Source organism: Salvelinus fontinalis, chromosome 35 (genome assembly GCF_029448725.1).
Source record: "Salvelinus fontinalis isolate EN_2023a chromosome 35, ASM2944872v1, whole genome shotgun sequence".
Taxonomy (NCBI): Eukaryota; Metazoa; Chordata; class Actinopteri; order Salmoniformes; family Salmonidae; genus Salvelinus; species Salvelinus fontinalis.
The window spans coordinates 36,045,115-36,072,005 of NC_074699.1; the positions used below are offsets into that span (position 1 = coordinate 36,045,115).

The 26,891-nt window shown below is 43.6% G+C and overlaps 2 protein-coding genes across 2 annotated transcripts in view; both read right to left on the reverse strand.

Moving 5' to 3' along the window:
* Positions 1-17,199, reverse strand: part of LOC129834791 (chondroitin sulfate synthase 1-like) — an 83,661-nt gene extending 66,462 nt beyond the window's left edge. Inside the window, exons 1-2 of the mRNA XM_055900076.1 lie at positions 16,457-17,199; positions 14,336-14,831 (exon numbers count right to left, since the gene is read on the reverse strand). Of these exons, the coding sequence (XP_055756051.1) occupies positions 14,336-14,831; positions 16,457-16,767 (807 nt within the window). The 5' untranslated portion in view covers positions 16,768-17,199. The remainder of the gene's footprint in view (positions 1-14,335; positions 14,832-16,456) is intronic.
* Positions 17,200-17,795: 596 nt separating this feature from the next.
* On the reverse strand, positions 17,796-24,015 carry LOC129834793 (selenoprotein S-like). Its single transcript, XM_055900077.1, has 6 exons — positions 23,744-24,015; positions 21,282-21,413; positions 20,852-20,958; positions 20,043-20,132; positions 19,521-19,593; positions 17,796-18,743 (listed from the first exon to the last, which is right to left on the reverse strand). The coding sequence occupies exons 1-6, from the start codon at positions 23,835-23,837 to the stop codon at positions 18,661-18,663; spliced, it is 579 nt and encodes a 192-aa protein (XP_055756052.1). The 5' UTR covers positions 23,838-24,015; the 3' UTR covers positions 17,796-18,660.
* Between the last annotated feature and the right edge of the window lie 2,876 nt (positions 24,016-26,891).

The window sequence follows — 26,891 nt, forward strand, 5'->3', positions numbered from 1 at the left end:
AGAGAAAGGAGAGAGGCAGAAGTGGACAGAGAGAGAAAGGAGAGAGGCAGAAGTGGTCAGAGAGAGAAAGGAGAGAGGCAGAAGTGGACAGAGAGAGAAAGGAGAGAGGCAGAAGTGGACAGAGAGAGAAAGGAGAGAGGCAGAAGTGGACAGAGAGAGAAAGGAGAGAGGCAGAAGTGGACAGAGAGAAAGAGAGAACTTTTATAAGTGAATGTTTACTGTTCATTTTTCAAGTCAATACATGACTTAGCAAGAGTTACATGACAAAACAGGCTAAAGTAGAACCATTGTTGACACGACAAAAGACTAATCGCTTGGGGAATTAATGGGTACAATTGGGCAATTGTGTAGCACCAAGGTATATCTTAACCAGTACCAATTCCATTTCAATTAAGTCCATTCAGGAAATGAATTGAAAAGCGCTATTGACTATGCTTTCCATGAGGGATTCTCAATTCATGAATTGAGTTTCAATTGCCTTCCAGCGTTACCAAACTTATTTTGGTAAATACATTTTTAATTAACCTTTATTTAACCAGGCAAGTCAGAAGTTAAGTGACAAAGAAACCTAATGATGACCTTAACGATAACAACTAGCCTAACCACAGAGACAGCGATCATTCAGTCAAGTCGATTCAGACAAACAGGAAATCAAGTAGCCTAATAGCTGAACTACCACTGAGACTGTGGAAAGAGGACATCAGAGGATCTAGTGAGAAAACTTCTGCTCACCTCAGATAAACCAGTGGGGTGTTTGATAGGCTAACTGATGCTGCTTCCTGATAACATCTCCTCAGATCATACGCCTGAACAGCATCGCCGCAGCCAGTTAGCTCTGCACCGGCTAACGCCGTCCCTGAACAAAACCCAGAGGGTGTGAGAGAAATCACTGATTGCAGAGATAATATCTCCTCTTGGGCCTGTGACAGCCAGAACAGATCGTACGGCTGCAGTAGAGCAGCGCGGCTAGCTAACTACCTCTGCGCTACCTAAGCACTGCTTTTGATGTGCATGATCTGTGCCACAGAGCAAGTTAGCACAAATCTAGTTAAGTTGGAGCTAGTTAGCTTAGTTAATACATAGCTAGCACAGAGCGGGTTTGCCAAAAGTGCCTGTTTAACACAGAGCCAATTTAGCAGAGGGCTAGTTAGCACAGCACCAGTTAGCGCATCACAGCACCAGTTAGCATGACTGTCCACCTGTAGTTACTATCAACGCATCAGCCTAGAATCCTGGCTGGCAAGCCTTATTCACTTCAACCAGCCTCCAGGCCATGTGGCTGGGCCATACCATCTCTCTTTGTCTGCGTGGTACAGAGGGCCCCTGTGGGATAGAGAGTGTGTGTGCGTGCACACGGCCAATCAGCTTTTACTTTCCATCCCTCCACATCTACCTCTGACAGGAAGAGGAAAAGCGTCCCTAACCACCACATCTACCTCTGACAGGAAGAGGAAACGCGTCCCTAACCACCACATCTACCTCTGTCAGGAAGAGGAAAAGCGTCCCTAACCACCACATTTACCAGATTAAACCTGAACCGTGTGCAACACGGCGTGAACAAAGTGACATATTAATAAGGACAAATTGAATTGAGGTAAGGTAGGGGGAACGGCAGTAGTGGGGCCTGAAGAAAAGACCTACTAGAGCCCAGTACAGGGGCTCTCTTGTTCCTAAGGGTTCAGGCACATACACTAGTGTACGGGAGCAGGCAGGACCCCGAGGAAGGCAGGCAGGACCCCGAGGATGGCAGGCAGGACCCCGAGGATGGCAGGCAGGACCCCGAGGAAGGCAGGCAGGACCCCGAGGATGGCAGGCAGGACCCCGAGGAAGGCAGGCAGGACCCCGAGGATGGCAGGCAGGACCCCGAGGATGGCAGGCAGAACCCCGAGGAAGGCAGGCAGGACCCCGAGGATGGCAGGCAGGACCCCGAGGAAGGCAGGCAGGACCCCGAGGAAGGCAGGCAGGACCCCGAGGATGGCAGGCAGGACCCCGAGGAAGGCAGGCAGGACCCCGAGGAAGGCAGGCAGGACCCCGAGGATGGCAGGCAGGACCCCGAGGAAGGCAGGCAGGACCCCGAGGTAGGCAGGCAGGACCCCGAGGATGGCAGGCCACTCAGGAGAAATTAGATTAAAAACAGTGGTTTCATACCACGCAGCAGGGGATGCTTGTGATTCCCATTAGCCCTGTTCTAGCAGGTTTCTCTGTTGGCATGAAAGGAAAGCTGCTACTGCTGACACAAGGGATGGGAATTCACTTACTGGATACACACAGAGCTGTTCTCTTACACACAGGAGATCAGATCCCATTTTGAGTGATTGACTGACTGTGGTTGGACAAGGCCCACTCCCATTTTCCCATAAATCTTGCATCTCCCGATGCATGATTTAGGCCTGCGCAAAAATGTGAATGACAATTGTACAACAAGATGCAGAGAGGAAGTCCAGAGGTCAACAACCATATGGTTACAACAGACTATTATAAAGAAGGACTCTCAAGGCTTCATAATAATGGGTGACGGTTTACAATCACTGACGGTTTTCTTCAACAACACAGTGCTCAAATGCATCCTAATGTAAACCAAGTCTTAGTTTAAATGCGAGAGAGTGAGAGTAAGGGGACTGCTGAAAGTGCTCATGTACACAGGAGAGTGTAAAACAAGAAACACCCAGCACACGTCTCCAAACAAATGACAGTGTAATTCTCTCTCTCTCTACACACGGCACAGCCTAGATCCTTCAGCTGCAGCCCTACCAACAGCCCTCAGACAGACAGACAGACAGACCAACAACCCTCAGACAGACAGACACAGACAGACCAAGAGCCCTCAGACAGACAGAGACTTGATTCACTAAAGCAGATAAAATCTAATTCTAAGTAATTTTCTCCCAAAAGTAGTCATGTCACTGCCATGCTTATCATTAGCATCTCCTGAAGCTAGACAGAGGGTGCATTTTATGTCGAGAAAACCCACTGTAATTCATGCAACATTCATCTCTTTTGGCCACTGTTTGTGTTTATTTCTGTAAACATTTATTTGCTTGTTTGGGGTCTAAGTTTAGCGTGGTGCGAGGCAGCGCTGAAAAGAGAGAACACATACACCAGCAGCCACAGGATGTCTAGAAATACACAAGGTTCGCCACATTCCCTGCCGTGTGAGAGAGAAAAACCCCAGAGGGATAGAGAGACGGAGATAGAGGAGGAGAGAGAGAGGCTTTGCAACTGTCACTGACAAGGAGTTGGCTAGTCTATACAACAGAAACTGATCTGGGACACCAGGCTAAGCCTCCTACACAGTACGATGAAACCCCTCTGTCTGAGAGGACTCTTACCACACTAGGACGCTTGATCCACTTCACAGCTCACACGTGCTTCTAGAGAAATCCACAGAAGCCAGTGTGATGTTCACTGGGGAGAAAACGGTTTGAAGTGGAATGGCTTCTCAATTAATAATAGTTTCATTTTTGCTACAGTTTGCCCAACTGAACATGGCCCAAGAGGTGAGCAGTGATACATACTAGCAGGAGCTCTTCAGATTGTGCCAAGCTGTGAAGACCCTACCTACAGATATCCATTAGACTAGCAACCCTAATAACGCTTTGTCTTATAGACGGCATGCCACTGAAGACATCAATAGGGACCTTAGCGTAGGCTAACTGGCTAAAGTGGCCAAATCAAATCAACCTAAAGCAGACGTACAACATGTGATTGACTCTACTCACTGGGAGCGGCATTGTCTTATGGCATTTGGCCCGGTCGACCTGCTGAACTCATGACACTCACCAGAAAGTGATTAAGTCAAGTGATAGGATGGAATATCATGTTGGTTACAGCTGGAACTGCCATTCCTCTTTTAGCAGTGATATGATTACACTTTAGCCAGGCTGCTCGTGGCAGTCATTTGTTGTGTGAAAAACCCCTTGCAATAACTGGAGCCTGTGAAGACAACTAAATAGAGATGCTATAGGCTAGGTCTCAAAGACCAGTGTGAGAGAGATATCACAGATCTGTTGCTACAAGAAAAGTTACCATTGTAAATACAAACCATGTGTTTATTTATTTTCCCCTTTTGTATTTACTATATGCACATCGTTACAACACTGTACAACACATTTGAAATGTCTTTATTATTTTGGAACTATCGTGAGTGTAATGTTTACAGTTCATTTTTATTGTTTATTATCTACTTCACTTGATTTGGCAATGTTAACATGTTTCCCATGCCAATAAAGCCCTTAAATTGAAATGGAATTGAATTGAGAAAGATGGAGAGTTAGGAAGAGGCAGAGAGAGACAAGCAACATAGAAGGAGAAAGAGGCCAGAAGGAGAGTGAGAAAAATGGAGATTGTTGAAGACTTGCTGGGTATTTCAGTTGGTACTATATGATACAGAGCGAGCTAAAGAGAGCATGGGACAGTATAAGAGAGAGAGAGAGAGAGAGAGAGAGAGAAAGAGAAAGAGAAAGAGAAAGAGAAAGAGAAAGAGAAAGAGAAAGAGAGAGAGAGAGAGAGAGAGAGAGAGAGAGAGAGAGAGCAAGCGACAGTATGAGAGAGAGAGAGAGAGAGAGAGAGCATGTCGAGGCATTGTACAGTAAAGTACAGATGTGGGCGTTTGACTTCCTGTGGATTCATCTGGCAGGAGGAGAAATCCTGCCTTACCTTGAAATACTCTGACCAGTACTTGAGAACAGGACTGGTTCTCCTCCGAAAGAAAAACAGACTAAAGAACCAACAAACATGTTGTGAAATCCAAGAGCCCTTCCTTCCCTCCCACTTACTGCTTCTCTGGAATGAGCCCTAACATGAGATTGTGTAAATCATGCAGTCATATCATCAATGGAAGACTTGGAAGGTGTGGATCTTCAAGTTAGAATCTCCCTCCCACCCCCCCGGCAGGACACCCCTTTGACCTTTCTGACACCATTTCAATGGCGCATTTGATTGGAGCATAATGCTTGTAACACCGGGGTTAACTCCTTGCATGTGCCACAAACCAAATAGTGTGGTCCAAAAGGATTATTATAAGATGTGCAAAAATGACCGTATGCAGAAATTTTTGGGGGAAATGACATGTAATACTAATACAATTCTTTAACAAGTAATAAAAAAAAGGTAGGGGTCAATTATTTACACCCGAGTTTTCAATACCTCACCTTGCGAGTACTACGGCAAAATGTTTGAGTTGGAGAACACATTGGGAGGGATCCTAGACTATTCCTCCATACAGAATCCTTCCAGATCCTTGATATCCTTCATCTGTGCTTATGGACTGTCCTCTTCAATTTAAACCACAGGTTTTTAATGGGGTTCAAGTCCAGAGACTGAGATGGGCATTGCAAAATGTAGATTTTGTGGCCAATGAACCTATTCGAGCACACAGCCATGCAATCTCCATAGACAAACATTGGTAGTCAAAAAGCCCGAACTGAAGAGCTCAGTGACTTTCAAAATGTCACTGTCATCGGATGCCACCTTTCAAACAAGTCATTTTTTTCTGCTATTGTGAAGCTTATTAGTTTATTAGCAACAACGGCTCAACCGCAAAGTGGTAGGCCCCACAAGCTCACAGAACGGGACTGCCGAGTGCTGAAGCTTGTAGCACGTAAAATCGTCTTTCCTCGGTTGCAACACTCAGGAGCTTTATGAAATGGGTTTCCAAGGCTGAGCAGCCCCACACAAGCCTAAGATCACCATGCGCAATGCCAAGCGTCAGCTGAACTGGAGTCTATTTTAGAAGAACAGAATAGCATACTCTGAGTTGTCCTTATGTTAGGTCCTGATCTGGCCATCCCAAATGGCTGTGGGCCACATTAGTTCATTTAGCAGACAAGGTTTGCTTAGAATTCCGTGGCACTATTTTATAGTATGAAGAATACAACTGAACAAAGCTGAATAAAATAAAACTATTTCTCCAAAGGATTTGAGGGAGAGCGGTTAACAAAGAAATCGGTATTCCTATAGGCTTAATTTAGAGTTATTAATGTAACTTTAGTTGTTCTACAAACGTTGGACTATATGTTCTGATGTTTATTACATTGTAAGGCTGCATGATATGACTCTAATGATGATTTGAAAAAGGTAATGAGCTCTGCTTTGTGTTTTGTGCAGGCTGTACACACTACACCAATCACAATTTCACCCAACTGCTCGCGTCCTTTTCCAATTCCCAGGTGCATATTGAAGATATTGGAAGAATTGTCCACATTTACTTTGTCAGCCAACAAGATGAGTCGGCCTAATGAACAGCAAAAGCACTAGCCATGTCAATCTACTATCCCCCATAGTACAAAAGTTGACCTATTCTATTCTGAGCGAGAAATAAATATTCCAAACATAGTCCGGAACAGTTGTGGGATGCAATAGATCCCAAATTAATACAACCACTAGCATTAAAAAAATGTTTTTAATCAATGAGGCTGACGCAGCAGATCAGAACATTTAGCTTAAAATGTTGATAAACTATAAGGCTATTTCTTCACATTATAAGTGCAGCAATGCACACATGGTGGTAGGCTATAAGCGCTAATGTTTCATTAGCTGAAAACACCATTATCAAAAGTGATCCAAATGCAATTATGCATGTAATGCTTTTATTATAAAAGGTGCATTTTCCTTTTTTTGTTGTTGTTTTTTTAACCTCTTTTTCTGCCCAATTTCCTGGTTTCCAATTGGTAGTTAAAGTCTCGTCTGATCACTGCAAATACCGTACGGACTCGGGAGAGGCGAAGGTTGAGAGACATAAAGGTGCATTTTTATGGTGAAAATAATCTTCCCCAAACTCACGCGCTGCTTCTGTATGCCAGTTAGGATCTACACCCCTTGTAAAGTGGATTCATGTGCTTCATTTTAATTAGTTATTTGGCCACTTTAGTTACAAACCTTATCAAAAACATATAGGGATATGGGCTAGGCTACATGAGGTGTGCGACTATGATTAGAAAAAGTCGCAAAAAAAGGCATTATTTCTTATGCTGGGCATCATTCACAAGTGATAATATATCATTCACAAGTGATAATGTATCATTCACAAGTGATAATATATCATTTACAAGTGATAATGTATCATTCACAAGTGATAATATATAATTTACAAGTCATAATATATCATTCACAAGTGATAATATATAATTTACAAGTGATAATGTATCATTCACAAGTCATAATATATCATTTACAAGTCATAATATATCATTCACAAGTGATAATATATCATTCACAAGTGATAATGTATCATTCACAAGTCATAATATATCATTCACAAATGATAATATATCATTCACAAGTGATAATATATCATTCACAAGTGATAATATATCATTCACAAGTGATAATGTATCATTCACAAGTGATAATGTATCATTCACAAGTGATAATATATCATTCACAAGTGATAATATATCATTCACAAGTGATAATGTATCATTCACAAGTGATAATATATCATTTACAAGTGATAATGTATCATTCACAAGTGATAATATATCATTTACAAGTGATAATGTATCATTCACAAGTGATAATATATCATTCCCAAGTGATAATATATCATTCCCAAGTGATAATGTATCATTCACAAGTGATAGGCTAATATTGTCACCCATCAGACTATTCCTGATGTAATCTTGTCTTTACATACACTAAATAATATGTGAAATCTGTTTTGATTCAAATGGCCCATTAGTATTACCATTATTATCACCTGTCTGGAAACAGAGGCAGGGGAAATACATGTCATCTATGCTCTTAAATAGCGAATGGAGGACGCTTTTCCTGTGGTTCCTTTTCATGCCAGCCAGGTAGGCTATACTCCTGTTGTAAAGAGAATGTGCTTCATATTAGGACAGTTGAGAATATAGTAGCTCTAGCCTATAGAAAGCTGATGGGATCCTCCTCTTTTTAATGTTTTCTCACACAGTTGCAAAGCCTATAGAAATGTTGCGCAACATGAGCTCATGGGCTCTAATGAAGAGTATAATTAGATTTTCGATTACATTTGCATTTATGTCAGAGTGATTAGAGGTACAATAGAGTGCTGAGTATCAGGCAGTTAGCAAGTTTGGTAGGCCACTAATGACCATCCGCAGCATCAGAGCTTGGAGAAGCATAACTACTGTGACTAAATGGTCACGTGGAATTTGACTGCCTTCATGACTCGTGACCGCCGGTTGTGGCAGTAATATGGTCACCAACAACCCTAGGCCCCTTAGTTACAGTGAAGGGAACTCTTAATGCTACAGCAATGACATTCTAGACGATTCTGTGTTTACAACTTTGTGGCAACAGTTTGGGAAAGGCCCTTTCCAGTTTAAGCATGGCAATGCCCCAGTGCACAAAGCAAGGTTCATACAGAAATGGTGTGTCGAGATCGGTGTGGAAGAACTTGACTAGCCTGCACAGAGCCCTGACCTCAACCCCATCAAACCCCTTTGGGATGAATTGAAACGCCGACTGCGAGCCATGCCTAATCGCCCAACACCAGTGCCCAACCTCACTAATGATCGTGGCTGAATGGAAGCAAGTCCCCGCAGCAATGTTCCAAAATCTAGTGGAAAGCCTTCCTAGAAAAGTGGAGGCTGTTATATCAGCAAAGGGGAGCGGGGGACCATCTCCATATTAATGCCTATGATTCTGGAATGAGATGTTCGAGGAGCAGGTGTCACATATTTGTAGTGGATGATAACAGCTAGTCTGACAGAAAGCGCTGGGTTCTGTGGCTGTGATAGAGGATCAATAGACTCAAAGCCCAGTGACGGCTGTTCTGCTGCTCTTTCTGAATCACTGGAGGGCTCTTCTAAAACACCATTTGGATAATGACTCTCAACAACACTGACTCGCTTGTAGTGAAGGGAGACATGGATGCACAGCTACCATAGCAACTAACTCCACAGGCAGGCATTACTGAGGACACCAGAGATGTTTCTTTGGTCAGGGAGTGAGACCTGGGCCTATACAGACACAATCACATGACTCAGGACCATAGTTCACTATGATGAGCATATGTGATTATTTGCACTATGATGAGCATATGTGATTATTTGCATTATTTGCAGATTTCAGACAATTGTAATGTTAAACAGTCACTTAGATTCACCACGGAGATGTGATGAGGAGAGAGGGACGGATGGACAGCCAGACACACACACAAACACTTAGGAGGAAGAGGACAGAGACACACACACAAACACTTAGGAGGAAGAGGACAGAGACAGAGAGACACACACACAAACACTTAGAAGGAAGAGGACAGAGACACACACACAAACACTTAGGAGGAAGAGGACAGAGACAGAGAGACACACACACAAACACTTAGAAGGAAGAGGACAGAGACACACACACAAACACTTAGGAGGAAGAGGACAGAGACACACACACAAACACTTAGGAGGAAGAGGACAGAGACAGAGACACACACACAAACACTTAGAAGGAAGAGGACAGAGACAGAGACACACACACAAACACTTAGAAGGAAGAGGACAGAGACAGACACACACACAAACACTTAGAAGGAAGAGGACAGAGACAGAGACACACACACAAACACTTAGGAGGAAGAGGACAGAGACAGAGACACACACACAAACACTTAGGAGGAAGAGGACAGAGACAGAGACACACACACAAACACTTAGGAGGAAGAGGACAGAGACACACACACAAACACTTAGGAGGAAGAGGACAGAGACAGAGACACACACACAAACACTTAGGAGGAAGAGGACAGAGACACACACACAAACACTTAGGAGGAAGAGGACAGAGACAGAGAAACACACACAAACACTTAGAAGGAAGAGGACAGAGACAGAAACACACCCACAAACACTTAGAAGGAAGAGGACAGAGACACACACAAACACTTAGAAGGAAGAGGACAGAGACACACACACAAACACTTAGGAGGAAGAGGACAGAGACAGAGACACACACACAAACACTTAGGAGGAAGAGGACAGAGACACACACACAAACACTTAGAAGGAAGAGGACAGAGACAGAGACACACACACAAACACTTAGAAGGAAGAGGACAGAGACACACACAAACACTTAGAAGGAAGAGGACAGAGACACACACACAAACACTTAGGAGGAAGAGGACAGAGACAGAGACACACACACAAACACTTAGAAGGAAGAGGACAGAGACAGAGACACACACACAAACACTTAGGAGGAAGAGGACAGAGACAGAGACACACACACAAACACTTAGGAGGAAGAGGACAGAGACACACACACAAACACTTAGGAGGAAGAGGACAGAGACACACACACAAACACTTAGGAGGAAGAGGACAGAGACACACACACAAACACTTAGAAGGAAGAGGACAGAGACAGAGACACACACACAAACACTTAGAAGGAAGAGGACAGAGACAGACACACACACAAACACTTAGAAGGAAGAGGACAGAGACAGAGACACACACACAAACACTTAGGAGGAAGAGGACAGAGACACACACACAAACACTTAGGAGGAAGAGGACAGAGACAGAGACACACACACAAACACTTAGGAGGAAGAGGACAGAGACAGAGACACACACACAAACACTTAGGAGGAAGAGGACAGAGACACACACACAAACACTTAGGAGGAAGAGGACAGAGACAGAGACACACACACAAACACTTAGGAGGAGGAGGACAGAGACAGAGAGACACACACGTACACTTAGAAGGAAGAGGACAGAGACACACACACACAAACACTTAGGAGGAAGAGGACAGAGACACACACACAAACACTTAGGAGGAGGAGGACAGAGACAGAGAGACACACTCTCACTGATATTAATGATGCAGTTGCTTGGCTCTGCTCTCTGTAACTAGATAACGATAAGCTGTAATTAAAACTCACATCAAATGGCTGTTTAAAAGTCGCCCCAGGCCTGTCGTAACGGTGGCTGGGACTGAACTCTGTATATGAGACAGCAGACATGTCAGCTCTGTCTCATTCCACCTGCCAAACCAGATTAATTAGCAGCTTTAAAAACTGAACAGACGCTGTGTTTTACAAATTTGTTCACAGGCCTGATATTATATGCAGATTTATTTGGATGGGGGAAATGTGAATTTAGCTGCGTGTCTCAACAGTGACTGTGGAACTCTTGACTTGATTTATGGCTAAATGACTAACTGAAGTGAAGAATGCCAAGTCAACCGTATGGTGGGTGGGTGCCCGGCCTTGTGCCTGCTGCCAAAATACACAACATACTGTTTCTGGTAGTTTGCAAAGGAACCCAGTGGACAACTGTAAACAGAAAATGTCTTGTTATGGTTTACAAACTGGTCAATAAACACACACACACACACACACACAGGCCAACGTGACTCGGTCATAATAACCTTGATATCGAAGGACCAGCGGGGCGCCGGGGCGTAAGCACAAACACACGTCAGATCAAGTGGGCCTAATGAATAAAGACATTAATTGATCGACAGTTGAATTAAGAGTCTGACACAGTTCCCTATCTAATCTCTGTCTAATGCTTGTGAGGAGGACAGCAGCACGAAAGCTCCACAGCTACTGTGAGATGAACATACTAACAAAGGCTGTCAGTCAGAAAACGGACACCTTTAGCCAAGCTGCAACCCATAATCTCTGATAGCCTAAATTGCGCCTGCAGAACCTTGTTAAATGGGGTTGAATTTAAAACAACGCACATTAGAAAGCAAAGGTCTGAAACAAGGAATTTTGATTGCAGTATAAGCGGGGAAAATTTGTGGCCTGCTGGAGGTCATTTTGCAGGGCTCTGGCAGTGCACCTCCTTGCACAAAGGTGGAGGTAGCGGTCCTGCTGCTGGGTTGTTGCCCTCCTACGGCCTCCTCCACATCTCCTGATGTACTGGCCTGTCTCCTGGTAGCGCCTCCATGCTCTGGACACTACGCTGACAGACACAACAAACCTTTTTGCCACAGCTCGCATTGATGTGCCATCCTGGATGAGCTGCACTACCTGAGCCACTTGTGTGGGTTGTAGACTCCGTCTCATGCTACCACTAGAGTGAAAGCACCGCCAGCATTCAAAAGTGACCAAAACATCAGCCAGGAAGCATAGGAACTGAGAAGTGGTCTGTGGTCACCACCTGCAGAATCACTCCTTTATTGGGGGATGTCTTACTAATTGCCTATAATTTCCACCTTTTGTCTATTCCATTTGCACAACAGCAGGTGAAATGTATTGTCAATCAGTGTTGCTTCCTAAGTGGACAGTTTGATTTCACAGAAGTGTGATTGACTTGGAGTTACATTGTGTTGTTTAAGTGTTCCCTTTATTTTTTTGAGCAGTGTAGAAGCACACGTTGTGCTATATAAATGAATATTTAACAGTGTAAAGACATTTGTTTATTATAAAAAGCTAAAATGTTGAAACAAAAACCTGCCACTGAAAAATTAGGTTTCTACATTGTGTACCTATTGAGATACAAAACATTAGAATTGTACAGGGTCTCTTTAAGAGCGTCAAGTTTGTGAGTGACGACATGCAAGAGATCAGTCATTCACTCATTGGTGTGATCCCTGCCCTGCTGAAGAAGCCCTTTCCTTTTCCTGTGCCTCTACTGTGTAGTGGATAGAACGGTGAAGTAACCAGGTGTTTCCTGTGCCTCTACTGTGTAGTGGATAGAACGGTGAAGTAACCAGGTGTTTCCTGTGCCTCTACTGTGTAGTGGATAGAACGGTGAAGTAACCAGATGTTTCCTGTGCCTCTACTGTGTAGTGGATAGAACGGTGAAGTAACCAGGTGTTTCCTGTGCCTCTACTGTGTAGTGGATAGAACGGTGAAGTAACCAGGTGTTTCCTGTGCCTCTACTGTGTAGTGGATAGAACGGTGAAGTAACCAGATGTTTCCTGTGCCTCTACTGTGTAGTGGATAGAACGGTGAAGTAACCAGGTGTTTCCTGTGCCACTACTGTGTAGTGGATAGAACGGTGAAGTAACCAGGTGTTTCCTGTGCCTCTACTGTGTAGTGGATAGAACGGTGAAGTAACCAGGTGTTTCCTGTGCCTCTACTGTGTAGTGGATAGAACGGTGAAGTAACCAGGTGTTTCCTGTGCCACTACTGTGTAGTGGATAGAACGGTGAAGTAACCAGGTGTTTCCTGTGCCTCTACTGTGTAGTGGATAGAACGGTGAAGTAACCAGGTGTTTCCTGTGCCTCTACTGTGTAGTGGATAGAACGGTGAAGTAACCAGGTGTTTCCTGTGCCTCTACTGTGTAGTGGATAGAACGGTGAAGTAACCAGGTGTTTCCTGTGCCTCTACTGTGTAGTGGATAGAACGGTGAAGTAACCAGGTGTTTCCTGTGCCTCTACTGTGTAGTGGATAGAACGGTGAAGTAACCAGGTGTTTCCTGTGCCTCTACTGTGTAGTGGATAGAACGGTGAAGTAACCAGGTGTTTCCTGTGCCTCTACTGTGTAGTGGATAGAACGGTGAAGTAACCAGGTGTTTCCTGTGCCTCTACTGTGTAGTGGATAGAACGGTGAAGTAACCAGGTTGTTAGCTAGATGACGAGGTGACATGACTGAACAAGGTGTAAACATTCATGGTTTATCAATGCAAAACGCAGCCCACCAATCTCACGATAGGAAGAAACAAATATTGTGCCAGTAGTATGGGTCATATCTTTTTACCTGTTTGTGCTTGAAACAGTCCATTTTCTCTGTTGTAATTGAGCAGCCGTGACAGTAACGAATATGTGCTCAGTTTTTACTCTACAGTAGGTCACTGGGGAACGACGGTACAGCAAACCCTAATCATTACAGCAATTATTCTCTGACTCATTTTTCTCCTGGATGCACTGGTGCTCCCAAAATAAGATGTCAGGTCACACAGAAACATATTTACAGGAGCATATGCAACCAAAATGGTCGCACTTTAGAGCCCTGGTCTCAGAATCATTTCATGGAATTGCCCCTTTCTTTGATCTGTCAAGCAATCATATGGTCACATGAATAAGATCTGAATACTAAATCTGCCAGGAGATACTCTAAGGAGTGTCTACTGAAGGTGCCAGATCTACTGATTATCAACTTATGGCCTTGACACTACTGTGGTGTGTGGGAAATCCACTTCATGATGTCTTTCGCTTCACAGAGTACTTCAAGCCAAGGTAGGCATCTTGTTGGCGATTCCCCCCCTCACATTTTAGTACACTTCAGACGGACGACATTGAAGGTCACTTCTACCGACTACATCCTCAATCTCAGATGGTTTTCTACCCAGCCTTCTCTTGTATAACACCAATTAAAAATAAACCTTCAAAAGCCGTGATTGATCTACTAACTGCAGTATACAATATGACCAGCTGCCATCTTTGCTCTTACCTCGTAGGACCAGACGCACTGCACGCCGGCAAACCTCCGCACGCAGCGGCCCACCTCAACGTCTTCGTGCGTGGTGTACATCTCCTGCAGGCACTGGCCGATGTGGGGCACCATCCGGCGCAGCACCTCGCGGCTCATGATCACGCCGGGGCCACCCATGCAGAAGTTCTCGCCGGGCTCCAGCGCCAGCTTGCCCAGCTCATCGCGGGCGCCCATGCCCGTCTGGCCCAGGAAGAGGGCCTCGCTGCTGTTGAGCGAGCGCAGGAAGCCCTCCAGGCGCTCGCTCTTGATGTACACATCATCGTCGGCCCGCATGAACCATTCATATTGGTCCAGGTAGTGGTCGTGCATGTACTTGAGCATCATGAAGGACTTCTTCTGCGGTGGGTAGGAGTCGTCCACGTTGTGCAGTGCCACGATGGGGATGGGAATGGTGGTGTCCGAACCCTCGCTGGAGAAGAACTCCACATGGCCCGGGATGGTCTGAGCCCACGTTCTACAGAGAGAGACACAGGCAGAGGTCAGGTACTCTATAGGATGGAGAGTGGGTTAGACTTCTAACACACACACAAGTCTGGGCCCACGAAGAACATAGAAAGACGGTCCCGTGTGGCTCAGCTGGTAGAGCATGGCGCTTGCAATGCCAGGGTTGTGGGTTCGATTCCCACAGGGGACCAGTATGAAAATGTACTATGTACTATGTACTATAATAAATGACTGAAATGTCAAATAGACGGATAAGTGTCATGTAATAGCACAGCATAACATGTGTTATAACCTGTATTTACAAGAGGTTCACGCACAGACTTGAGCCTACTAAATACCCAACTGAGCACCAGTAATGTTTCATTAGGATAAAGAACTGTATTTGAATGGGGAATCTAGTAATTAACTAACAACCGAGACAGTAAAAAGAAGGCCTGCTTTCCTACCATCTGCACTGAAAATAAACTAAATGGGACTTTACTTTGGACGGAACAATAAAGACATGGGAGTGGATGTAAAATACTGTGATAGATATCTCCTTCTCGGGTCTCTAGACGTTCACCATGATCGGTCCATTTAAAGGACATTCGAGGGAGAATAAATAAACTACTCTACTAATTAATCTGATTGAATACAGATGTCTTTGCAGATGTGCAAACACATTTCCCCTGAATTATATTGAATCTTCCACATAACTGGACACATGAAAAGATAGCACTGTTGAGTCTGCAGGCTGTCTTCTCGGTCCAACCCATAATTTCATAAAAGCTTCACATTCACTGCATTTCAGTGGGGCCTAGATGAAAGACATTTCAGGGCTAATGACATTAACATTCACTCTTTCCAAACAGACATCTCTACATTTAGAGCTATCCTAATAGCACGAGTGCTAGTCTACAACGAAACACATACAGAAACACCTCACAATTGGAGATATCTTGGATGGAGCCATTGCCTACTCAAACAAATTAAACTAGCCTACCAAAGAGCCTATACAGCTCATCTGATGGCAAAACCATCACCACAGAATGATACAGCTCAATTGTGAAGTGAATGTGTTCAGAGTTGGCAAAGGCCTGAAAAACTGAACAGAAGAGTTTGCCTATTGAAGTATGATTTTTGTAGGGTAAATGTGGGTGTGAATGTTGAGAGCATGTTATAACATAGACCCTGTAACAAATACTTCTAAATGTCACTTAGGACAAGTTGTAGTGACTGTATATCATCTATAGTATTATATCCAACAAGGTTTTGTCTTGACAGCTTACAGAACATGAGGTGTTTAATAGCTCACAAGAAAAAGGACTATCATAATACAGGCCACAGCCACACATGGCATTGATACACTGTTAAATGGCGACTAGCAACATTTGTATCGATTACATTTACAACAATTATGCATAAGTCTTAAGAGGCAACATTGTTAAAATTCGGTATCCCTATTTGGCAGAAAACTAGCAACAATATGTATCTTTAGGTGCCTATGTAAAATGTAGGCTGACAATTTCAGAATGGGCAGAGGAATGAAAAGAACTGACGCGTACAGATACACCGGGGACAGAAAACTAATAGCGGAAAATGGTATCTTGTTAAAAAGAAAAAGCAACATTCCTTCAATTTCTACACATAACTTACCTATGTGCCGCGATGGCGCGGTTATTCAGGTACTTCTGGGCAGTCATGACGCCGACGTAAAGGAAATTGTTGGACCTCGGAACTGGCTTCTCGGTCGCCGAAAATCCGTTATCTTGCGGGGGCCATAACACCCCACCGTATTCTCTCCTCAGACCCCCGTTCAACCCGCAACCGGCTGGGTTCGCCTTGCGTTTCTGACCGGATTTCTTCAGCTCCGTAGCCTTCGGTAATATGAGTCTGGAAGCCAGGGTGAACCCGACAACCAGCCCCAACAGAACACTAAACCATGCTCTTCGGCTTCGACCTGCCATTCCCCAAAACTTGACCCAACTCCGATTTGCCTCGTAGCCTATTCTCGCTGTTGCCAACACAGCGTCTTTGTAAAGCAATATTGGTTCAATTGTTTCTCCCTCGTCATAAAAAACGGGGTTAGCTCGCTCTCATGGTAGGAAAGCCTCTTTCTTATCCAACCCGCTTTTGGTCCCGATGTAAGCTGGCTGCTGCATACGTAGCAGTCTCCATAAACCCACCACCTGAACGTACACTCCTCTCTTCATGTGGCCCTTCTAAACAGCAAGCATTCCGTCGCTATCAATAGATGACAAAAAACTGCGACCTTCAACAAAATGTATGGTTTCTTCTTCGCCCAGAGACGCGTAGCCAACCCATTATTTCCACTACCTCGCCATTGTGAGAATGTCGAAAACGCTTAGTAGCAACGCGGCTTAACTGTGTGATTTGACCTAGTGGATACTCCGTAGGAGCGCCCTGACTGGCTGGGGTGTGTGATTACGCAGTGGTCTCAGCTTTTTTTTCCTCCCAGTATTTGACGCGCAAGTCTGATCACAAACTGAGAATGCCCTGGTGATGAGCCGGTGAAAGTGAAAGACCATGCAGGCAGACAGGCAAAAAAGTACAGAACAAGCATTGTTGAACCTTGAAATTAAACGTCAGCCGAGTTAATATGCGGCACTGATGGTGAAATGAAAAAGCAATTTCTGAGAATTCATAATCGACTAGGACAACCACAAAATGCTCTATAACTCAATTAATGTAAATGGTGTGCAGAAAATTAACATAAGGTTTATAGTGATTGTATAAAATTCTTATCAATTTAAGAGCAAGACTACAACAATAATGTCTATGACAGCCATAGAAATCAGTGCGATCTTACCCAATACAGTTTAGAAAATCTGTACCCATACCGTTATGATTGTGGCTTCATTTACATTACACTGCCGCCACCTAGTGGACAATATGGAGCTGGCAGGTGCATGATTACTCTATTGTGTGTCGTCACAGTCAGCCTCCCCATCAAACATCACAGATACGTAGACAATTTATCTACAATATCTTTATTGTGATAAAAAGGTGCAGGTCAGTTTATTTCTCAGTAACTAAAATTGCTTGATGATCATTGATATTCCAATAAATAACACAATGACTAACGGTTACATCTGATTTATGTAATTGTATAAAAAGCAGTACGGTGCACAGCAGTACTAAAGCCATCTGGCTAGCATCTACTCTCGCAACATGAAGCCTTGGTAGGCAGCGCACATTTGAAACTTTACACAAACGCCAACCCCAAAAGAAGACAAGAAAACACACATACCAGTTACACTGAAAGTCATCAGCCAAACCCACTGGCACAGATGCCATTTACAGGAATAGCATCATTAGAAACTGTCGTACTCAGAAGGCCTTCTCAGGTGTCCTGAAATAAGATGATTCAATAAGCCAAAATTTGAATGTGGAAACAAGACAATCGTTTTCAACACTGGTTAGTTTGAAGTTGTCCAAAGGCATTAAAACAGAAAGGATTCATCGTTATCATGTGGCAACACAATGTATTTTTTGACAATGCTATATTACTGAGGCAACATGTTCTAAAACCAATCCCTAAACCCAAACACAGAGAGTTACAAATAACAAATAGATTTAGATCAATAACTAAGAGGGCTTTGAGATTGCTGGCAGCTTCCTTCAGTAGGTCAGTGTGTGTCTCGGACAGGTCAAAGATCATAGTTCACAGGTTGCCTCAGAGTAGGCACAAGTCACACCTAGCCACAGCTACAGGGTCAGATATTTCTTCCATCCTCCTAGTAGTTCAGGTTAGGAACGACGGTAGGGTATTCTGATCCTAGATCCGGGTTAAGGGGGAGATGTCTACCCTGAGCCTGTGGCTCTGACCTCCTTTAACCTCATCCGCCGCCAGCTGACGGCCCTCTCCTTCCTGGTCTCCACACACAGGATCCACCTCCCTCTCCGCTCAGGGGATTAAAGCCTGAAATACACACAGCAGGGCAGAATGTAGGTTACTGGCACAGAGAGGAGATGGAGGACGCCAGCGCCACCTACCTACTACTTATTCCTTAAAGGAGCAACGTCACATTTTAGCCATTTTCTTTTTAAAGACACTGTTTGGATCCTGCTTCTTACCGGAACATAATCCAAAAAACATCAGTTGCAAGGATGGACATTCTGTATCGCTAATGTTTTTGAAATAGAAAACATTAGCAATATTATCTGCTGTTTTCCTGTATCGTAATACAGACAGATGTACACAACTCGCAGGACCAACTAGTTGCAGTACAATGCTACTCTGCAGCGTTGCGCAGTGATCAATTGTTTTTCTTTTGTGGATTTCATTCCTTCGTTAATACTGGTATGTACTTTATATTTGGCACCATTTGCAGGTGGAAATGTTAAATGTATAAACTTTGAATAGGTTTCAGTAAGAATAGCAGTGCTTTTTATTTACAGTAAGATTAGTGCCTTGCATGAATATGAAAGTTGCTCATCATTGCATGGATACAGAAACGAATCTAGTAGGATTCAAAACCCGTTTAATTACTTTAAGAGTGAGCATGATGTCTTACATTTTATGAACAATAGTTTTTTTATTAGGTCACAAGGAAAATACAATCATAAAAATGTAATTACACCCCCCCCCCCCCCCCCCCCTTTTTGTATGGCTTACACACCCTCCCAGCTTTTACAAACATACCTCTGGAAGCCCCCAAATTCAATACTGCTCTCATCATCAAATATGTCAACATACCACTGCTTCGTAGGGGCTTCTTGTCAGTCTTTGGTTTCAACACTGTAGTCGATGTGCTGGCCTCTTCAGTGTTCTGAAATGTTACATCATAATAATAATTATAATGAGCTATTTTCATTTACAGACAAGAAACCTCTAAGTGCTTACATGAAACCCATGAACAAATCTACGACTTATGTAATATGTCTGAGACAGTTTCTTCATGGTCAGGAAAAACTCTGGGTGCTAATCACGACTTATCACAGCCAAGAGATTTTTCTGACCCCGTGACCTGCCCGTAAAAAACTCCTGACTCATCCATAATTTCTATCAAATGCTGCATTTACTTTGCATTTTATGTATGGTGGTCCTGTATGAATCAGTTGGTAGAGCATGGTGCTTGCAATGCCAGGGTTGTGTGTTCGATTCCCAGGCCCACACATATGTGAAATGTATGCATGCAAGTCGCTTTGGATAAAAGCGTCTGCTAAACGGCATATGGTATGTATGTTACTTAGGCCTATGATAGAGAAGGCAGCTTACCTGGGCTGTCTTTGCTTTTCCTCTGTAACTCCTCCCCTCTTTCATGCTGTCATACATCTCAATTTTCTGTTGTCTCTTCTCCTCCTCCAGCTATCACGCGGCAAACAAAAGACAAGTACCAAAAAGTCTTCAAGATCAGATTTGGCAGGGACAATGGGCAAACTTGTTTGTGGTGCCTGGGGTTTCAGATCTGTGTTAAAGGCCCAGTGCAGTCAAAAACGTGACTTACCTGTGCTTTACATATTTATTTCCACACTATGAGGTTAGAATAATACTGTGAAATTGTGAAAACGATGATAATGCCCTTTTAGTGTGAGAGCTGTTTGAAAAGACCGCCTGATTTGGTGGGACGGAGTTTTGCCTGTCTGGTGACATCACCAGGCGTTAAATGAGTTAATAGGCCAATAAGAAAGAGTTCCAAACCTTTGCCAATAACAGATAGTTTTCCCCTCCCAACTCAGACCACTCCCAGACAGTCCTAGCAAAATTCTTGCTTGAGAAATTGCTCGTTGCTAAGAAGCCATGGTCTATGCACGGTCCGTCCATGGTCTATGCACGGTCCGTCCATGGTCTATGCACGGTCCGTCCATGGTCTATGCACGGTCCGTCCATGGTCTATGCACGGTCCGTCCATGGTCTATGCACGGTCCGTCCATGGTCTATGCACGGTCCGTCCATGGTCTATGCACGGTCCGTCCATGGTCTATGCACGGTCCGTCCATGGTCTATGCACGGTCCGTCCATGGTCTATGCACGGTCCGTCCATGGTCTATGCACGGTCCGTCCATATGAAAGGTGTCACTTTATACCTGTTGTTGTTTCAGCCTGAAGAGGGCCGCCTTGGCATCCAGCTCCTCCTGCATTCTTCTCCTGGACGCCTCCAGTGCCTCTTGTCTCCTCACCACTGCATTGGGATCTGCCAGATTTTTTTTTTAAAGATTGGATGATATTACTCACTCCATTAATTCCATTGCATTCCGAGATTCTGTTCCTGATGTGTCAGTCGCCTGGATGAGAGCTGGCTCTAGCCTGTGAGTGCCAGTTGGTTTCTGCTTTAGCAAGCTTGTCATTGTCTTGAGAATATGGCATTGTTGGAGCTGCAGCAAGAACGCTCATGTCCTAGGTGCGTGTGTGTGCATGCGTGTCTGACGGTGTGTGTCTGCGTAAGAGACTAAATGTACTTGTCAAACTCAGTGACTTCCTTGGTTAAATAAAACACTATTGGTTACGGCCACTCACCTTGCACTGCTCCAGAAGCCGAGCTGCTCTGTCCCTGGCTGGCTCTCCTCTTGCTCAGGTGCTGGACCACCAGGTAGACCCCCACACACATGAACAACAGATACCATCCATATTCTGCCACCAATGGTCCGACTGTGGACAGGAAGGGAAATTATGTTGAGGTCTCAACTTACTATTGAGTGTAAGAACAGTAGAATACATCAGGTGCAATTTCAACATTTTTTGTGCATCAGTAGCTTTTCTCTTTTAGCCATGTCAGCTAACAATTTTTAGTTTAAGCTAACTACCAACCAATCTATCTAAACAAGTAGTAATCCTGGCCGAATACGGACCGGGCATGAAGAGAACGTGCCCATGGGCCCTGACCTCCAGGGGGCCCCTATTGATTTTGTTAGTCATGCACACTCAAATTATATTAACATGGCATAATTCATTACAAAATGTGTATAATTGCAGGAAAGAAATGTTGATCCACTCCATGGCAAAATGGGTAGAAATTGCAGGAAATAAGCTGTGAAACTGCAAATTTTTTCTCTGTCCCATGGCAAAGTGATTAGAATTGCATGAAATGTGTTGTAAACATTGCAAAGTTCTCTCCTTACCAAAGCGTAGAATTGCAGAAAACTTGCTTTAAAGCGGCAACATTCGCTCTGCGGCCCTTGGCAAAATGTGTAGAATTGCAGGAACGTAACTTAAAACACTACATTTCTTTCTCCAACATCAAAAGGGGGACCACTAAAATGTTTTAAATGTTTTCACGCGATGTGGAGGGCCCCCCCAATCAAATCTTGCTTAGGGTTCTCAAAAAGCTAGAGCCAGCCCTGAGTATTGACATTTAGGCTGTGACAACGAAAAGGCAGCAGACAGACCTACAGTATGTTTTAGCAGGGAGGTTTGGTAGGGTGAGCTGATTTGGATCGATACAAAAAAAGGTGTCTAACAGATTGTGAACCCAAATGTGTACATTTGATTCTAGAGGGGGGACAATAAATAAAACACCTATTTGGTTAGGGTGTAGGGGCAGATTAATGTAATCTTGTTTTCAGGTGATTTGATTATCTATTTACTTTATTTAGTCTGATCAGTGTAAAAATTCTCATTCTTAACAATGGGCTAAAATACAGGGTAATGAATGTGATGTCAGCAATAACACTACTGTTATTCCCAACACGTATTTTATTATTCCACTTCTTCCCAATGTTGCCAGTGTAATCACAGATTCAAAATCTGATATGACTACTTGGGTCTTTGAAAATGAATTGTACGAGGCTATGTATTTTTGCAGCCATTCATGGACAGTTTTGAATAGATCATACAAAAAAAAGCATTGCTATGAAATGCTCCAGGAATCAAATACATTTCACATTCTAGTATTGTGCACATGCTAGGCAGAGATGGTAGGGAGACTCAACTCATAAACGCATCATATTTTGTCTACATAGAGTAAGATGATGGCCAGAACCCATATTGATATTTATTAGATGTTTCCTTGAAGGTTGGGTGATTGAGAAATGAATTGTTATAATAAGAACATATTCAAAAGACCCAGCACTTGGGAAACAAAGCATCTTGAAAAATTATAAAATTATTAATTTCCTCATTTGACCTTGCCGAGATGAAAGGAAATATGAATTATCCATAAGCACATGGACCGCCAACCCTCCTGGTGAACAAGCAGGAATTTCTTCCAGACCCATTTTAAAGAGAATTCACCCAAATTACAAAATACTGAAAACGTTTGTGTCCTTATCTTGAAGGCAGTCTATGGACAAGGAGACTACCATCTAGGATTTGGTTACCCACTGCCATCAACATTTGAATTTCCTGTGCAAAGCTTTGGTGTAGTGGTAACACTCCCGTACTTTCCACCTGAAAACAGTGATCAATCCCTGCTTCCAATCTCCCCACTGTCTCACATTTGCCTGTGTCCCCATCTCATTACTGTCTGAATAGTGTCAAACAATTAAAAAAACTTTACATTTCAGCCCCTCAAAATCTCAAAGTAACAAAGTCGTAAAATGTTGAGTGTTCATTCAATTTTCTAAGCATCCAGATTCCTGAATACACCTGACCGGTGTTATGTTACCCTGGTCATAGGCCTAAGCCATGTCAAAATACGTAGAATTGCAGGAAAGAGCTTTAAAACAGTAAAATGTTCTCCCATCTAGGAGTCTGCCAGGGGAAATGAAATTCACATAGCAAATATAACTCTAAGCTTTCTTCAAAAGTTGGCAGCCCTGTCAATGAATGAGGCGTCTCTGTATCTAGTTATTTTGCTAGCGAGCTACTGTAGCTAGCCATCTTAGCCTACACTAGCTAAAATAGTTACAACCACTGCTACAACGTTAGCTAGCTGCATTATTAGCTTTAGTCTTTGAAGGATATCTAGCCAGGCTAGCTAGGCTTGGTAAACAAGCCAGAAAACGGACAGATGTGCAGCTGATATTAGCTAGCCAATTTACCAGTTTGGTGCAGGAAACTTAAATCCTGGTTTCCAAGGGTTGTCTTCTGTATTTCTGGTCCACCTTCGTCCTCAATGGTAACATCGTCATCCATTTCTAAACGTATTGGTGACTCTATAGTCCTCTAATTATGCGTTTCAATGTCACCACAGCTCCAACTAGCTACTTTTCATGCTTCGTGAGTTGACAAAAAATGCAATTTCCTGGTCTATGTGTTATAAACACCACGCCAGTAAAGATGACGTGGAAGCCTCTCGTGCTTCTGAGCAAGACACCAGTCACACACTAGGTGTCGGCAGAGTCCAATAAATGTATCCTAGCAAGCGGAACTAGATGTCAATACACACTTAGTCCTTTCATTAAGTGCTACACTTATCAAAGTCCTGCCGCTTCTCATTCTATAAACTGGAAGGCAAAAATTAAGCATAGACCTGACCTGTGAGGCCAGTACAGTTCACTCCCCAAGTAGCCTACCCATTCACATTGTAGCACAGTGTGCAGAGTCAGTTTCTTTCTAATAAAATAAAATTTGTCATGCTTTGTATGCAACAGTTGTAGACTAACAGTGAAATGCTAATTTACGGGTCATTTTCCAGCAATGCAGAGTTAAAGATACAAAGTAAAATAGTGACACAAGGAACAATAACAAGTAAATATAGCATGGCTATATACCGGAAGTAGCGGTACCGAGTCGATGTGCAGGGGTACAAGGTAATTGAAGTATTTATGTACATATAGGTAGGGGTAAAGTGACTAGGCAACAGGATAGATACGACAGTAGCAGCAGCGTATGTGGTGAGTGTGAAAGTGTGTGTCAATGTGTGTATGGCGTCAGTATGTGTAACAGTATAACTTTAAACCGTCCCCGGGCGCGAACCTCTGCACACAACAACGGTCGCCCACGAAGCATCGTTAGCCATTGCTCCACAAAGGCCGCGGCCCTTGCAGAGCAAGGGGAAACACTACTTCTAGGAAACGCTATTAGCGCGTACCCGCTAACTAGCTAGCCATTTCACATCCGTTACATATGCATGTGTGCACGTGTTGGGGTGTCAGTGTATGCATGTGTGAGTGTGTGGGTAGAGTCCAGTGTATGGGCATAAAGTCAGTGTAAAAAATGGTCAATGCAGATAGTCTGGGTAACTATTTGATTACCCCCACAGCATGATGCTGCCACCACCATGCTTCACCTTGGGGATGGTGACAGGTTTCCTTCCAACATGACGGTTGGCATTCAGGCCAAAGACTTGAATCTTGGTCTCATCAGACCAGAGAATCTTGTTTCTCATGGTCTGAGAGTCTTGAGGTGCCTTTTGGTAAACTCCAAGTGGGCTGTCATGTGCCTTTTACTGAGGCGTGGCTTCCATCTGCCCACTACCATAAAGGCCTGATTGGTGGAGTGCTGCAGAGATGGTTGTCCTTCTGGAAGGTTCTCCCATCTCCACAGAAGAACTCTAGAGCACTGTCAGAGTGACCATTGGGTCACCTCCCTGACCAAGGCCCTTCTCCCCCGATTGCTCACTTTGACCGGGCGGCCAACTCTAGGAAGTCTTGGTGGTTCCAAACTTCTTCAATTTAAGAATGATGGAGGCCACTGTATTCTTCGGGACCATAAATGCTGCAGAAATGTTTGGGTACCATTCCCCAGATCTGTACCCCGACACAATCCTGTCTCGGCGCTCTACAGACAATTCTTTCGACCTAATGGCTTGGTTTTTGCTCTGACATGCACTGTCAACTGTGGGACATTATAAAGACAGGTGTGTGCCTTTCCAAATAATGTCCAATCAATTGAATTTACCACAGGTGGAATCCAATCAAATTGCAGAAACATCTCAAGGATGATCAACGGAAACAGGATGCACCTGAGCTCAATTTCGAGTCTCATAGCAAAGGGCCTGAATACTTATGTAAATGTGATATTTCTGTTTTTATATAATACATTTCGCTTTGTTAATATGGGATATTGTGTGGAGATTGCTGAGGATTGTTTTTATTTAATCAATTTTAGAATAAGGCTGTAACGTAACAAAATGTGGACAAAGTCAAGGGGTCTGAATACTTTCCGAAGGTACTGTAACTGCTACATATCAATACAGCATTAAGTACTGAACAAAAATATAAAGGGCAGGGGCAGGAGCAGGGGCGCAGCCATGAGTGGGCTTGGGAGGGCATAGGCCCACCCACTGGGGAGCCAGGCCCAGCCAATCAGAATTAGTTTTTCCCCACAAAAGGGCATTATTACTTTTATTACAACTGTTATTACAGACAGAAATACTCCTCAGTTTCCACAGCTCTCCGGGTGGCTGGTTTCAGATGATCCCGCAGGTGAAGAAGCCATATGTGGAGGTCCTGGGCTTGAGTGGTTTCACGTGGTCTGCGGTTGTGAGGCCGGTTGGATGTGCTTCCAAATTCTCTAAAATGACGTTGGATGTGGCTTATGGTAGAAAAAGTAACATTTAATTATCTGGCAACAGCTCTGGTGGACATTCCTGCAGTCAGCATGCCAATTGCACACTCCCTCAAAACTTGAGACATCTGTGTCATTGTGTTGTGTGACAAAACTGCACATTTTAGAGTGCCTTTTTATCTCCCCCTGCACAAGGTGCAGCTGTGTAATGATGCTGTTTAATCAGCCTCTTGATACGCCACACCTGTCGGGTAGATGGATTATCTTGGCAAAGGAGAAATGCTCACTAACAGGGATATAAACAAATTTGTGCACAAAATTTGAGAGAAATAAGCTTTTTGTGCATAAGGAAGATTTCTGGTAACTTTTATTTCAGCTCATGAAACATTGGACCAACACTTTATATGTTGCATTTCTATATTTTTCAGTAAATCATTTCCCATGTTGCATTTTACTGGATTTTTCCCACCCGCAATATGAATATCGCGACTGAGGTGAATTTTGGTGAATTTTTCATACCAAAACTAAACCAGTTGAGAACCACTGCTTTACACAATTATATTATGTTCATAGCTGAAAGTAAAGGTGCAGCCCTTGGTTGTTTTATTCATTGACTTAAAGGAATCATTTAAGTACTTATGTCATGTGGTGGTTGGGGAAAAGAGCTGGATGTTTAGCATACAACTCTTTCCTTTTATCTTAGTTCAATTTGACAAGGTAAATAAAATGAAATAAAAA